The sequence below is a fragment of the Dicentrarchus labrax genome, unplaced genomic scaffold (genome assembly GCF_905237075.1).
Source record: "Dicentrarchus labrax unplaced genomic scaffold, dlabrax2021, whole genome shotgun sequence".
Taxonomy (NCBI): Eukaryota; Metazoa; Chordata; class Actinopteri; family Moronidae; genus Dicentrarchus; species Dicentrarchus labrax.
Genome location: NW_026136720.1, coordinates 5,263,888 through 5,279,130, shown reverse-complemented (window position 1 = coordinate 5,279,130; position 15,243 = coordinate 5,263,888). Strand labels below are relative to the sequence as shown.

General features: G+C 41.1%; 3 protein-coding genes across 6 annotated transcripts in view; 2 read left to right on the top strand and 1 right to left on the bottom strand.

Moving 5' to 3' along the window:
- The window catches only part of LOC127352836 (chromatin remodeling regulator CECR2), a 36,741-nt gene extending 33,688 nt beyond the window's left edge, over positions 1 to 3,053 (top strand). The window contains exon 19 of the mRNA XM_051381550.1: positions 79 to 3,053. The gene's annotated coding sequence lies outside the window, so the exon portion shown is untranslated. The remainder of the gene's footprint in view (positions 1 to 78) is intronic.
- Positions 3,054 to 4,581: 1,528 nt separating this feature from the next.
- On the top strand, positions 4,582 to 12,242 carry ada2a (adenosine deaminase 2a). 4 transcript variants are annotated; one of them, XM_051381569.1, is made up of 10 exons: positions 4,582 to 4,868; positions 5,459 to 5,781; positions 7,197 to 7,416; positions 8,630 to 8,843; positions 8,932 to 9,059; positions 9,151 to 9,241; positions 9,395 to 9,503; positions 10,707 to 10,864; positions 10,966 to 11,168; positions 11,286 to 12,242. In XM_051381569.1, exons 2-10 carry the CDS (start codon positions 5,466 to 5,468, stop codon positions 11,374 to 11,376), a joined length of 1,530 nt encoding a protein of 509 aa, XP_051237529.1. In that variant the 5' UTR covers positions 4,582 to 4,868; positions 5,459 to 5,465; the 3' UTR covers positions 11,377 to 12,242. The 4 variants fall into 4 exon arrangements, with proteins under 4 accessions (XP_051237529.1, XP_051237528.1, XP_051237527.1 ...); XM_051381568.1 differs by having other exon boundaries at positions 5,442 to 5,781; XM_051381567.1 differs by having other exon boundaries at positions 5,438 to 5,781.
- Positions 12,235 to 14,953, bottom strand: ribc2 (RIB43A domain with coiled-coils 2). Its single transcript, XM_051381581.1, has 7 exons — positions 14,711 to 14,953; positions 14,032 to 14,113; positions 13,545 to 13,865; positions 13,349 to 13,467; positions 12,740 to 12,892; positions 12,491 to 12,657; positions 12,235 to 12,398 (listed from the first exon to the last, which is right to left on the bottom strand). Exons 1-7 carry the CDS (start codon positions 14,810 to 14,812, stop codon positions 12,329 to 12,331), a joined length of 1,014 nt encoding a protein of 337 aa, XP_051237541.1. The 5' UTR covers positions 14,813 to 14,953; the 3' UTR covers positions 12,235 to 12,328.
- Between the last annotated feature and the right edge of the window lie 290 nt (positions 14,954 to 15,243).

Here is a 15,243-nt window from a genome sequence, read left to right as displayed (position 1 = left end):
CTACATACATGTAGCCTGTCAGTCCTAAATGTGGTCAAATTGTAGATGTTCAACTAATTGTTCTTTTTATCCTTTCAGGCATGTTATCAAAGAACATCTGGACAAAGCAGTGAGCCAAAAGGAAGAATATGTGGGCATGCTGACTGGGCTGACAGAGACTGTAGAAGGGATCATTTGCTCCACAAACATCTTTTGCTGATATTCATACACTGGAAAAAAAACAAAAAAACTTTTGGCTCAGTTTTGCTGATCGCTGGACGTGAAGATACAACCAGGCAGCTGGTATTACTAAGATAATAATGTGAAATGTTAATGAGCCCTGGAGAGTAATTCTCTTTTTCGCTTGCCCTTCTTCACATAGAGCTCAGGGTCAGTTAAAGAACAGCTCTGGGGAACTGGTAGGGATTCACTGACCTGCTCAAGGACACCTCACCAGAGTGGTTGCTCCCTAACATGTTGTTTGAGTATTTGAACCAGGGTCCTCTTGCAGAAGGGCAGCCTGTCGAACCACTAGGCCACCCTGCTGAACACGGGGGACACTGCCTTCAAGAACACTGGACAGCACTCTCCTCTCTGAGCCATCAAAATATGAAAGGATGTAAGGCGACTGAACACAGCCTGCCAATCTTGTCCATTGACTGTGGTGCTCGATGGAGCTGTTAAATCTCCGGACAGAACCGAGGAGGACTGTGATGAAGACGAGAGGGACTGTTGTTTTTACTGCTATTTTCTGTTCCAACTGTATCTTTAAACTCAGGTGTAGAAAAGGAGGTACTATGAGACTGTCACCCTATCCCAGTCAACGCACAGGCCCCTTGCAATTGCCTTGGTTTCCTTTTGTGAATGTATGAGTGAATGTGTAGATAAGGTATGTCCAGCACATTAGCTGCAAGTGAAGGGACACAAACACTGATAATTTGTCTGAAGCATAAACCGTCCTGAAAAAGGCCCAGTCACTGTCCCTTTTCCACCCCAACTCTTAACGCTGTTTCTCCAGCTCTGGAGTGAACACGCAGTATATGCATCTTTCAAAGCGGCCTTCATCGTTAAGAATGTCTTTGACTAGCAGAGAGGGACTGTCAAAGATGGCACTATGTGTGTCCGACTGTACCCAACTCTCTGTTATGCACTATGGATTTTGTTAGTCTTTGACATCCTGGAATTGAGTGGCCTTGGATAGTCTTATTTTTAGTCAAACACATATATGTATGAGAATATATCCTTACCTCTTGTCCCAGATGAGGGGATTCTAAAATTGCCAGACGGCGACATTGTCCTTCTGGCTGATATATGCACATACACGGAACAAACGCAAATCCTGCGGTTGTTTTATTTCTTTCTTCAGTGTGACGTTTGCTGCATTCCACCTACAAGATTGTAGCGTTATTTCTTTGTTCATTCACAGCTCCGCCCTTTGCATGGTCGCATCTTTGAGTGCTTCCTCTCCCCCCACGTCAATACTAAACGTTTCCTCAGGGTGTACAGTTTCTATATACGGGTATTTTTCTGCATTGTTTGAAGGAGGAGCAGCATAAAGGAATATGGGACTGCAACTGTGGCAAATCAATCCACCTCATGTGAAGAACTTAAAACTTGTAAAGGGTCTGTATTCTTTGTCCTTAACAATATTTGGCTGAGCACACTGCCAACCTATTGGACTTTTTTCCCCCAAAAAAACTTTTTTCATTTTCATCAAAGTTAATTAGAGCTGAGATGGATCCTATTTGAGTTCTACATTCCTGTTGATCTGATAATACTGTTTGTCATCACAATTAAGATCACAATCTACCTCATCTAGCCAATCGGTGGCATCTACAGAGTCCCTCCACTTCCTCTCCTGCTCTGCCAGACTCCCGTGGGTCAACATTTTATGACCAGCTTATGATTTCAGCACCGGTTTTAGATTTTAGGCTGACGGAACTAATGATAAAATGGCCTTACGATACCATACCATCTTGGAAGTAAATTGCATGCGTCGGGTTGCCGTGTCAAATGATGGTGCTGACTGACTGCTGACATGTAATTATTCAGCTGTCAGTCTGACATTGACAGATGTTCTGTAGCAATCCTTGAAAGTGTACACTATGGTTTTAATGGGACAGCACTTTCATTCTCACTTTTTTTTTTTTTTATGTCATCATTTGAGTATGATGGACATTATTACATCATATGTCTGACGCAGGACTCTGTAAGTGGGTCTCTTTAGTTGTACAGATTGCATGCCTTCCTGCCTACAGGCTGTTGAAACTAGACGAGGTTAGGCAGTATTCCAGTCTAGGGTCTGTAATAGACCGCATAGAGTTTGGCGGCATTATGGGGAAGTTCCTTAGTAATAGGTACCTAAAGGCATTGTAAGGAAATATTTAAGGAAAGGAGATTGAGTAGGAAAGTGCTAGAAGCTGTGAGACAATTATCTAAATGTGTCACACAAGGATGACTTGCTATTTTGTTAAAATAGGGAATTGTCCCAATATTTAGTGGGCCTAATAGGGCCACCTCGGAGGTAGTGTGTTCACTCGTGCTGTCTAATGTATGAAGGACAGTGTTTATTTTAAAGGTCTGTGAGGTTGTGATACTGTCCTACGGTGTACAGATGTGGCGTGTGTGTGTCTGTGTGCGTGTGTGTGTGTGTGTGTGTGTGTGTGTGTGTGTACTGGTGTGTAGAATCGGCACCAGATGATCGAAAGTGTGCATTCACCTCTCACTTTTTTCTCTGCTGTCATCTCTCTGCACTAGTGAAAACCATTTAGACTTGATTAAATGTGAATCATATTTATTTGCTCTTTTAAGAATTTTTGTACATTTTTGGACTTGTTTAATATAAATGTGGTGTATGTTTCCTTTTTTTCCCCCTTGATGTCGTTTTGGTTGTTTTTAAGCAGTTGTCTTTTTTACCTCAGTAGCATGGTGGCATTGGAAAAAAAGACCTGTACGTTTCATTTTTAAGTGACGTATACAAGTTCTTATCTGACTGACATAGATTATTTTGGAAATGGAATGGAGTATTTTCTATACTGTACATTTCTTAGAAATAAATAACTTTTCTCGAACAAGAGTCAGTTTTGTCATTATTGTCACTATAACAGCAGATCAGTGTTTTTTTTTCTTCCTGGTTACAGTATTTCTTTAATTAATAGACCCAAAACAAGGCCCTGCCATTCCACAGTAACAGGGTGTGTACTTGTAATCCATTTAAGAAACTGAAAGGCTAAAAGGAATGAAACAAACAAGACAGCCAATGCAAGACAGTGCATTAACCTATTGCAGCGTCTCACACCGTCGTCTTCAATTAGTGCTTATCCTCTTGACGAACACCCTCCACAGATTGTATGCTGCTTCGTCTGACCCTTCTCACGTCTGCAGGAGTCAGTGATGTGACGTCAAGAGTATGAGGAGGCAGCACGGCTTCCTTCAAGGGCTTCCTTGTGAGCTAACAAAGTAATATATTCTTTTGTTCAGGCCTAATGAGGACAAACTTGGCAGTGGAGAAAACCCAGATGAGGCACGTATTAAGGCACTTGTTGAGCCTAAGTAAGCAGGTTGTATTACTAAGAACAAGTGTAAGACTAAACAAATGGCTTAATAGTAAAAATTATGTAGTGAAATGAATGTTGAAATGCTCTTTACCTGTAAGAATCTTATATTTCTGTGGAAAGATAACGGACAATGATGGAAATAAGTGCAGGACTTTATCATTCTGTTCCCTGAAGTAGGTCTGTATTTTATAAATGTATTACAATGATTTCAGTAAAACAAAAAACCTGAAATAAACTTTTTGGTTTCTATGTAAGGGAAATGTTTATCAGGAGGTACCATATCCAATCAGTGCCTTTGTAATACATCTATATTTAAGCAACAGATCCTGCACTTTGTTCTAACTTCAATTTATAGATAAATCATATAAAAACTTCATGAAAACAACCTAGAAGACTGAAAAATGTGGATTTTATTATTAACTGTTGGCAGGGAATAATAAGTAAAGTAACAGAATTAGATTAATGAGTAATAAATTACATTGACACTAGCCCAACACTGGTCCTGTTAGACACATCCCCCCCCTCAACAATTTGGGACATTTCACAAAGTCACATGATCAACAAGAAGGAACACCAGTAGCTTTATTTTGCTCTATTGTCTGTCTTTAAGAATGTCAGTCTCAATGTTCAGTCCTGTTAAATTCTTTCAGATGTTATTGTCTGTGTGCTTTTTAAATTTTTTTTTTCCCCCATGCTAAAAGCAATGATGTAATGTGGCTACATTTAATGTATTTACTAAATAAAATGCTAAAAACTCCAAACAGTGTGGAATCTTCCATTTAGAAACCATGTAAAAAAAATAAATAAATAAACGTATGATTGTCATGCAAAGTGTGCCAAAAGAAAACAACAAAACCAAACCATAAACTTTCTAACTCTCCATACAGAATGCACGCAGATATAAAGGACATTATTCCCTAATCTTTGTCTTGCTGGTCTTTATTTACTATTTATCTCCACACGCCACCAATCACATGGTTAAAGTCTCAACCAATCGTAGCTGAGCGGGGGGGCGGGGCTTAAAGGCACCGTTAAATAACACAGCGAACAACCCCAATCTGTTTTTTTTAATTTTTTTTATTATTGCTGTTTATTTGGCTGGCTTCTTTGTTTTTCGGCTGTTTTTAAGTAAACTATTTCACAAAACCTTTCACGTATTTCAAGCTGACACTGTCCAGCGAGGGTTGCCGCGGTCCGCTGGTTCTGAAAAGCGACCCTGAACCGGACTGTTTACCTCCAAATACCGTCGAGGCAACCAGCTAAGCTAACCCACTGATAACGTTGCAGTGTTTAACATTGATTAGACTCTGCAGCAGCCGACATTAAAGTCAGGTAACGTTGGGGACGACTGTCTGTTTAAAAACAAGATAGGTTAAATATGCTCTTTCTGGAAGTTACACAGTATTTAATTGTTAGTTTTAATGATAACTGTGTTTCTTTTACCCCTTTTTTCCCCCCAAAATTCAAATGGGCTTTATTGGTAAAGCAAGTGTAACAATAAGGTTATAGTTATATATAAAGATAAAGATATAAAATAGGTTTCTTTACAGTTTTATGTTGCATATAGTTGCTGTGTGGAAAGCAGTGTGTCTGTAGTGGGGCAGTTAATCTACCCGGAGGTGTAAACATGGAGGGAATAACTGCTGAGAAACAAACACCTGCTCCCTCTCTCTCTCTCTCTCTCTCTCTCTCTCTCTCTCTCTCTCTCCCTCTCTCTCTCTCTCTGTCTCTCTCTCTCTCTCTCTCCCTCTCTCTCTCTTCCAGCAGGTGTTGGTGGTTGAAGGTTTTATTTTTACCTCAGCCTTGTGCAGAACAACTGTTTTCAGTTCTCGAAAAAACAAGCTTTTTTTTTCTTCTTTACCATGCGAGGTTCAACTTCTTTTCATGTCTCCTGTCAAAAGCCAGCTCCTCACTCTCTCCAGGGAGACCATGGCGGGGTTGCTGCAGCAGCGCCCCCATGCGGCCGTGGCCTGTCTGCTGCTGCTGCTGCTGTGCTACTTGACCGGTGGCCTCTCCATCCCGGACCCCAGGCAGAGAGAGGCCCTCATACAGCTGGAGGCCTCCATGCAGACAGGCGGGCAGATGGTGCTGACAGATGCTGAGCAGCGGCTGGACGCTCTGCTGTTTAAGATGAAGCGGGAGGAGATGGCGATGGCGGACTTTCCTCCCGCCATGCACTTCTTCAAGGCCAGGTCCCTCATCAGGACCAGTCCCATCTTCCAGCTGCTCCAGAAGATGCCTAAAGGTGTGTTCAGTCTCAGTCCTATTCATTTGCCACAGCATTTTAGCTGTCATGGATAGTTAAAAGGACACACTTGTATTTAACAAAATAATCTTGATGCTCTGAAAACTGGATATGTTAGTGCTTTTCTTTCATTTCTTTTTTTTTACGACTGAGCCTTTTATATAAGTTCATAGTTACTTGAGTCATGAGTTAATATGTGAAGGAGTCCTAATGTATGGAACAGGTGCAGGATGTAAACAATTAATAAGACAAGATAAGATGTACTTTTTATTGATCCCCTGTAGGAGAAATTCAAATTAGACACAGCAGCATAGGGGAATTAACAAAATATAATAGAAAATGTGAGACTATAAATGAAAAATACATACACTATATGCAATATGCAGTAAAATGGTGTGCAAAATATTTTGAGCAGCTTTTGACTAAAAAACTAAACTGTACATGTGCAACTTAAAGATAAATCGTTTGTGTGTCGTAGGTTGAAGTTAAACCAGTCTTAGTCAGCGGAGGTTGCATATTGTGCAAATTGCCACAATAGTAAAACTTTAGCATTGATTCCTTTTTCAAAACAAAATATTTTAAAATGGTTGAATTCAGGTATTTAAAGATTTCTCATATGTTCTATTGCAGAAGTAAGAAACCACATTAGTTTCAGCAGTTGTTTTAGCACTAATATTCCTCCTCCGAATGAAGAAGCCAGTACGTTGTATTTTGTTAAGAGATGAAACAATTGGTCCATTAATCAATAAGTTGATGAATTATTGTATAGGATAAACAGTACATTCAGTGTAGCTGAGCCTTTCTAGTGAGCCAACATGCACAATAGCAGCCTGACTCTGTTTGACCTGAATGGAACTGAATCATTAGTAACGCCTGTGTTTACCCTACTGTTTCATGTCAATGTGGCTGCTGTGAAAAAGGTCTATTGACTGGTGCAGGTTTCTTGCTAGTGTGACTCTGATCCACTTTCATAGTGCTGGAAGATAAAACAAATATGATTTCTCTACCATTTAGGTAATATAAGTTTTAATTTAAGGTCCAGTGTAACATTTAGGAGGCTCTATTAGCAGAAATGGAATATAGTATTCATAGGTACATTTTCATTAGTGTATAATTACCTGAATATAGGAATTATTGTGTTTTTGTTACCTTAGAATGAGCTGTTTACATCTACAGACGCTGCAGATCACCTTCCATGGAGTCCGCCGCACTGAACCGCCATGTTTTCTACAGTAGCCCAGAACAGACAAACCAAACACTGTCTCTAGAGTTTCACAGCCACTGTAGTTTCTCCTACATACTTCACAGCCTGTCAAATACAGACGCCAGCTGTGTACACACTGCGCCTTTATTACAGAATCACATTTGTACTAAGTATCCCAGTTCTTTATTTCTTTTCTAATTCTGTAATGCAGGTGGAGCTCTCCATGTCCATGACTTTGCCATGGCTAGCGTGGAGTGGCTCGTGAAGAACGCGACCTATCGGCCCCACTGCTACATGTGCGTCACCGACAACCAGTCCATCAGATTCATCTTCTCGTCCCGATGGCCTAAAGCGCTGCCACATTGCTCTCCCTGGACCCTGCTGGAAACTCTCAGGGCCAAGATGGTCAACACCACAGAGCTAGACAACAGGTGACTGACTCTTGGATGCAGTTAAGACAAAGATTTACATTTTACATTACATTTTTCTGCATTTGTGCGTCTTAGGACAAACTAATTTATCGTACTATAAAATGTACATTTCACATTACCAGTGGTTTTCCTGTTTTAGTGACCTCAAATGTACCTCTACTTTATCATTATGTCCACACAAAGTAAGTACTTGGAGATATCAGGGCTTGTTTACCACTTGACTATAAATCATTGAATAATTACACTGCTACTTGTGTCAGTTACCTGAAACCCACAAAAGAGGAAGTATACATCAGGAAATAATCCCTTAAAAAAAATGATGCCAAACAGACTTTATTGTTATATTAGTATCTATTTAGAACAACGTTGGCCAGGCTGGCAGTTTAATCTGGAGCTAGGTTTGAAAGGATACAGTTTGTATTTAAAGGTCCCATCAAATTATATCATTACATTACTCAGTACTGATGTATTACCTTTTGAAACATAATGTTGTAGCAGGATATCAAAAAGTCTTTTTTAAAATCTGTAGTATAGGATTTAGTGGCATCTACCGCTAATTGCAACACCCTCGCCTCAGCCTCCTGCTCTAAGCAAACTTGCAAAAAATGTCCCTTATAGAGTCATTTATAGCCGTTCTGGGTTACTGTAGAAACAACTTTTCGTCCGCATGGTACGGCTCGACTCGCTCTTTCTTGGTTCTCCATTATGGATAGTACCTGGTACTTTTTTTGGTTCCCACCTCAGGAAGCAAACTCAGCTGATACTAAAAGGTGACACTGCACCACTTTTTCCCCCCTAAAACATGGCAGCTCGCAAAACCACGCTACGGTCAATTGACAAAGTGCAGACATATCAATAACACCATCCTCTCATATTCTCTGTTATAAGACTTGCAGCACTTTTGTGTATGTGTGTAGTTAGTTTGTGGATGAGTGAAAAAGATGGAGAGAGAAGTGAAGTTGTGAATCTGGCAGAAAATGTACAGTGTGGGTTACAGTTTCTCAGTGAATAAAGGCTGCAGCTTTTTGTTGTTTCTTGGTTATTTCCCAACTGCGTCACTATGACAATCAGTTTGCCTACGTTGAGGGAAAACACAAACAAAGTAGGAGGTACCAAGATCAAGTAGAGTCAAATCGAGCCGTACCAGGTTGTGGAAGTACGGCCGTAGTAGTAATGACAGATAATCTGATCACAACCATGTCCTCATTCTCAGCATCATGGGCAACCTGACGCTCTTCACTGACCAGGACCCAGAGACGGTGTACCCCAGTCAGGATTTTATATGGGGTAGGTTTGAACAGTGCTTCCTTGCACTGTGGGGCCTGGTCACATACGCTCCTGTGTTCAGAGACTATTACTACCAAGGCCTCACCGAGTTCTACACGGACAACGTCATGTATCTGGAACTGCGGGTCCTACTCCCAGAGGTACATTCACGTCATGCATAGCGTGTTCAGTGCATTCACTCGTCTGTTCATTTATTGTTACGTTGTCGTTTTTGTTTGCGTTACACAGATCTACGAGTTGGACGGCAGCACTCACGACACAGCCTGGACTCTGAAGACCTACCGGGATGTAACCAGACAGTTCACAGCAGAGCACCCAGACTTCTATGGAACAAGATTCATCTTCACAATCCACAGGTTACAATAGATTGTACTTATTAGTCTGAATGGTATACTGCTTATTGGCTCTCCAGAAGACATGAGAGGTTGTTGGTATATTGTCTTTCAGGGGAGTGAATTCATCCGTGATGACAGGTGCTGTGGAGCAGGCTATGAAGCTACAGAAAGACTTTCCAGATATCATCGCTGGGTTTGACATGGTGAGAGGCAACAGCAGTTATTGTATGAAGTGCTGAGCGCCAGTAAAGGTGACAGTGGGAACAGTTTGAACGGACAGATTTTTAATTTCACCTACCATGCAGATATTAAAAATGTACGCTTCATTAGATGATAATACGACTGTTTTTAATCAGGTGGGCCGTGAGGACAGTGGCAGACCGCTGTGGTACTTCAGAGATGCCTTGTCACTGCCAGTAGAGAGAGGGGTGGCGCTTCCTTTCTTTTTCCATGCTGGAGAGACCGGTGAGCTCATCAGTGCCTGATGTGTAAAACTTAAAACATTCAGATTGTACAGTTACAGTATTCCACATTATATACTGCAGTATGTGGCTCAGAAGTGAATATGTACATGCTGTAAAGCAGATGAGGGATCAACCTTGTCCAGGTTTACACTCGCGCTCAAAAGTTTGGGGATACCTGCTACAAAAGCTTGATTCGGTGTATTAATGCTTTTAGGTTGTAGAAAGTCCTCTTTACAAATATATGGTATTTTTGTATGAAGGGTTTGCCTAAAAGTAAAAAACAAAACACTGGGTCAACCAGACTGACGATTGAAAGGACAGACGGAGACAAAGATACCTCTGAGCAACAGTTAAATAAGAATGAAAGAAATCCCCAGTGATTGGAAAGAGAAACTGGAAGCATAGCATCAGAATCTGTGCAGATTTAAACAGGAACAGGTTCCTGTTTCAGTGTCATGTGCACAATAATGACTATAATAAGCTGGCGTGTTAACGGGCATTAAAACTTCAACGTAGTATTAGCTGAACATACTATGGACCGACAGATCACTAATGATCTAGCTTCCCTTTTGCTTTTCTGGACTAGAAAACAATTTCAAAATCAAAGGTATCTGAGAGGAAATCGGTTACGATAGTATTCTGCCCTGATGCCACACTGTCGGCACATTGATTAAAAGTTTAATTCTTCTTTTGGGCCCAGAATTTATTTCAAATTATACATTTGGTGTCTGAATTATACTTTTTTGTTATCTATGTTAAAACAGCCTTTATTAAAGGAAAGAAGGAAAACTCCAATAAGTTGACCCCCAAACCTCTGAGCAGGTGTTTGTGTGTGTGTGTGTGTGTGTGTGTGTGTGTGTGTGTGTGTGTGTGTGTGTGTGACGTGTGTGTGTGTGTGTGTGTGTGTGTGTGTGTGTGTGTGTGTGAATGTGTGTGAATAAGTAGCTGTCTGGATGTTCAGGCCAAAGATTTTAAGTGCAACAATAGCATGTTAATAAATATGGAACTCATTCTCAGCACAAACAGGCTACAATAGGAATGTTGTGTGTTTTAGGTAGGCAGCCACAAGGGGGAGCTATTAGATATACCATCAGAGATAGCTGAGTTTGTTTATAGTCTTCTTAGGGAAGGACAAAATCAGTTTTAATGTTTAAATTATGTTATTTATCACGCACAAAATAACATTTCTCTGCACTACATGAAGATCTCGAGGGCACAGAGGTGGACCAGAACATGTTGGATGCTCTTTTGCTGAACACTTCACGTATCGGCCATGGGTTTGCTCTGGTTCGTCACCCAGTGGCCAAAGGTTTATCCAGGAAGAGAGGGGTGGCTATGGAAGTGTGCCCCATCTCCAACCAGGTACACTATCATCCTGTTAACCACACTGCACAATAAAAACATGTACATTTACCAGCGACTAAAGTGTAACTTGTTTAATTTAATCTCCTATCCTCATTCAGGTGATGAAGCTAGTAAAAGATTTGCGAAACCATCCGGCAGCTGCACTGTTGGCAGAGAATCACCCATTGGTCATCAGTTCTGATGACCCCGGCATGTTCGGTGCCTCTGGACTCTCTTATGACTTCTATGAAGCTTTTGTGGGCTTTGGTGGGATTAAATCCAATATAGGCACCATCAAACAGCTGGCCATAAACTCTATTAGGTGAGGTTCAGCTGAAATGACAAGAGATGTAACTTAGAAATTACACAATTGAATTGTGCACGAGTCCTCAAATGCTTCAGCGGACCGCTCACTGACATTTCCCTGTCTGTCTTTCAGGTATAGTTCTTTCACTCCGAAGCAGCAGGAGGAAGTGCTGGCTCTGTGGCAGAGAAAATGGGATACGTTTGTCTCTGAAAATGCTCCTTAGAGAGAAACTCATTTTTCAATTAAAAATTTTCATTGTCTGTAGGGCTTTCATCAAATGTGTCATGCTTCCTTTTGAGAAAGGCAAACTGTAAATGGGAATGCGATGTCTTTCTTGTTACGACAAGTTGCTGTGAAAAAGGCATGTAGCTCCATGTTGCCATAATATGGAGTTACAGTGGCTGTGTACAGTGTGTTAACTGGCCACTGTGAGACAGGCCTGAGCTACATCCTATAAAATTTAGGGTGATTACTTGAACTACACAAATGAACTGGCTTCAATCCGCCTTGTTATGTCTATCATTTTTAAGGATTTTGAATGTAAGTGCACTTTAAGGTTTGCCTATGGTTTGAGGGACATTAACGGTGCCGGACAGCACTGTTAACTGGCTGAGGTGCTAAAGGATGTTTGAATTCTCTTTGTGGTGTTTGTGGCTTGCTCATGCTTTGTAAGAGTTTAACAGGTATCTTGTTAAAATCTTGTGTTTTTAGATTTTTAGCTGTAATGGATTTATAAAAAGGTCATAGTTGACCTTTGCTCACAAAGACACATTTTATCAGAAACAAAAGTCTTTTTTTCGAAGCAGTGGGTAAGATACATATGAACTAGGGCTGCACGATATGGTAAAAACATCCTAATGCGATTATTTTGACAGATTGTGATATGATTCAGTACTTCACTATAATTACTGTCACACATTTTACCTTTATCATAAAACTGCAGCTTCTGCTATTTGTATATTTCACATATAATATTTTGATTAATTCTGCAACCCGAATTCGAACAACCGTCCGTGCCATCCAGACGTATTAAATATTAAATGTTGTGAACTGCCAAAATAAAATAAAACAAATACGACTGTTGCTTTACTGCGTGGTTCAGTTTATTTTTAATGTTCTTCTCATGTAGCACCACTATCAGTAGCTATCCACTGTAATGAGCCAGTCCTCATCCATCATCTGCTGCAGGTGTTGAATTTGGAGAAGAAGCTGTCATCGATGCATCCTCTTTCAATGTCCGGTCTCCTTTAAAACAACACCAGTTTAGAAACAGAGTGAGATGATGCTTGAATATGCTGTGTGTAGTGTAGACAATCAGTTTTCTTAATGTTACTGACTGTTGTTTGTGTGTCTGGGCCAGTGCGACGTTGGTGCTGTCCAGGTGTCGTCTCAGCTGCTTGTTCAGTCTTGCCTGCTGTCTCTCTATTAACAGAGCTGTGCGAGCCGAGTCCAAGCGGACATGATCGTGTTGCTGCTCCTCTTGCTTTTTCTCAAGTTCCATCCTCTACAGATAACAGACAGACACACGGTCACTGAACAGCTTGCTATAGAGTGCTTTTAAAAAGTGTCATTTGTTCCCGTTTTACCTTTCTCTCTTCTATTTGATATTTCTGGAACTGGACGACCTGCTGCGGGCTCTCCGGAGGGGGTCTTCTATCCGTGCAAAGACCAGGAGCTGCCTCTGTGCTTAGGATGGGTTCAGCATCTGCACTTGCCAGCTGCCCTTGCTTCTCTTCAATCTTTGCCCATCCAGATGCAGCAAAAAAGGTGGTGGTGACACAAAGTATTTTTACTGCAACTGAACAACTCCATTTCAATGTCTCAAATTGAATCAAAATATCTCTTGAAAAGGTCTTAAAAGGCTGAGCTGTAACTAAATCCTAGTGGTGCTTTAATCAAAGCCTGATACAACCCAGGTCACATCTAACTCTACTATTCATACATCAAGTCAAATGTGTGTGGTGTGTTTAAGACTACCAAATACCTCTTTTCTTTTTTGTGCTTTTGTGTTCTTTGGCACACCTAGTTTAAATATGCATCTCAGTGTATGTTGCCTTAACACTCCTCTCATTCTGACAAAAGAGAGTTGATGGCTAGGTGTTTGTCCTAGGTATTAAAATAAGATTAAAATGTTTTTAAGTTAGAGACGAAACCCGTTTTAAAAGCCAGTCTGAGGGCATACCAGAATGACTTACCATGGCCAGATTGTACTCTTTAGTGGCAACAGCTGCTGCTTTTCTTCTCTCCATCTCAAGGCACTGAAGCTGCAGTGCTGTGTTGTCCATTTCTACCCTGCTCTGGTCATACTGCTGCCCTGAAGAAGTAGAGAACATGAACTGAGCTTGTGTTTTTGTGTGTGAACATAGCATGTGTATCCTGTATAAGATCTACCTTCCAGCTTTTGTTGATGCCTTTCTGCTGCTTGCTCACTCTGCTGCTGGTTGAGCCACTCTCTGAGCTGCTCCCTCTGTCTCTGCCTTCTGCTTTCACTGCCCGGGTCCTCGCCCACCAGGCCCGGGGGCATCATCTGCGCATCACCTGGCTCCATTTTTCTACAGCGGTCTGGGTCGTTAAGGTCATACTCCCGCTGGCTCCAAGGCTGCTGGTACTGATGCCGGTAGTTGACGATGGCCCTTTCCATCCCATGCTTCTCCTTTACTTGTCTGCTATGGAGAAGGCGGGCTAATTTGCTATTGTGGAGCATATCAGCATCTAGATGGAGCACACACCCCACGCACAGACATCACAATGTGCTTCATTATGAATGATGTATCATAATATATACGACATAGTGGCAACACATGATTTAATTCTGTGTTCAGTGAGTGATGGGAAGTTATTAAAGTCAGGCAATACTAGGATGTTTTAACCAACTCACCAGAAGTATTTTGCTCCTCTTTTGCAGCCTCTTTTTGTTTTTGCTTTTCTTTAATCTGCATGTCCAGGGCTTCCTTGTCAACCTATAAAAACAGACCAGCACAATTAGACAGTGGCATTAACTCAAGTACTGTACCTAAAGCTGCACTGGGTAACTTCTTTAAATGTAACTTTTTGGTCATATTGGCTGAAACTTTCCACTGCGTCTTGACACTACATCCTGAACTGATACCAACGCTGGGTACGAGACCCAACAAGCAACCATCTCTCTCAGCTCTGATTGGTTGTTTTCATTCAGGCCCGGCGGATTCCTGCAAATGCCATTCAGAGGACCAGGAGGAGGCAGAGGAACCTGGTTTTTGGTCTTATCTGTCTCATGTGCTACAGTCAGGATATGAAGCCTCTATCAAATATGACATTTTTTATTTTTATACTGCAGCTTTAAGTAACTTCAGAGGAATGATTGTACTTTTTAGTCCCTGTTACTGTACAAATGAAGATTTTTGCATACAGATCATACAAAGAGCTTATAAAATGTGATGCTTTGTTATAAATGTCACTATTTTGGCTTACCATTACTTGGGCCTAACGTTACTTAAAGGAACCTGAATACTTTACCACTGCAGTTAAGGTTAGCATTCCTCTGCCAGCTACAGACAAACAGCATAACGTTGGCTTACCCCGATCGTCCTGACTTTGTCATTAAAGATCCGCTCCCGTCTCTCAGTCTCTCTGTTGGCCCGTAGACTTCTGCTGTCTGACGGCAACGTAACGTTAAACATTTTGACTTTATGTTGGTTAAGTTTGTGGCGTTAAACCTGAAACGGACACCTGAACCGTCCTGACAACGACGAGTACACACTGGTTGCTAGGAAACCAGAGTTCGTTAGAGTTCGTAGGATGTCGGCTTTTCCCGGCCCTGGCCACCACGAACGCTTGAGGCGACTTTTTTTTTTTAAGTATTATTTTGTATTCATTTAGCAATATATTGATACAAATAATGAATACCAGTTCGTTTAGATATGTAATTAAATATACAATTAAGTAATAAAATAATAATAAAAACAAACCCTTTGAGCACACAACTGAGCTACATTACTCTCATCAAATGCAAAGAATGACCAAACAAACACAGCCACACACACACACACAGCCACACACACACACAGCCACACACACACACACACACACACACACACACACACACACACAC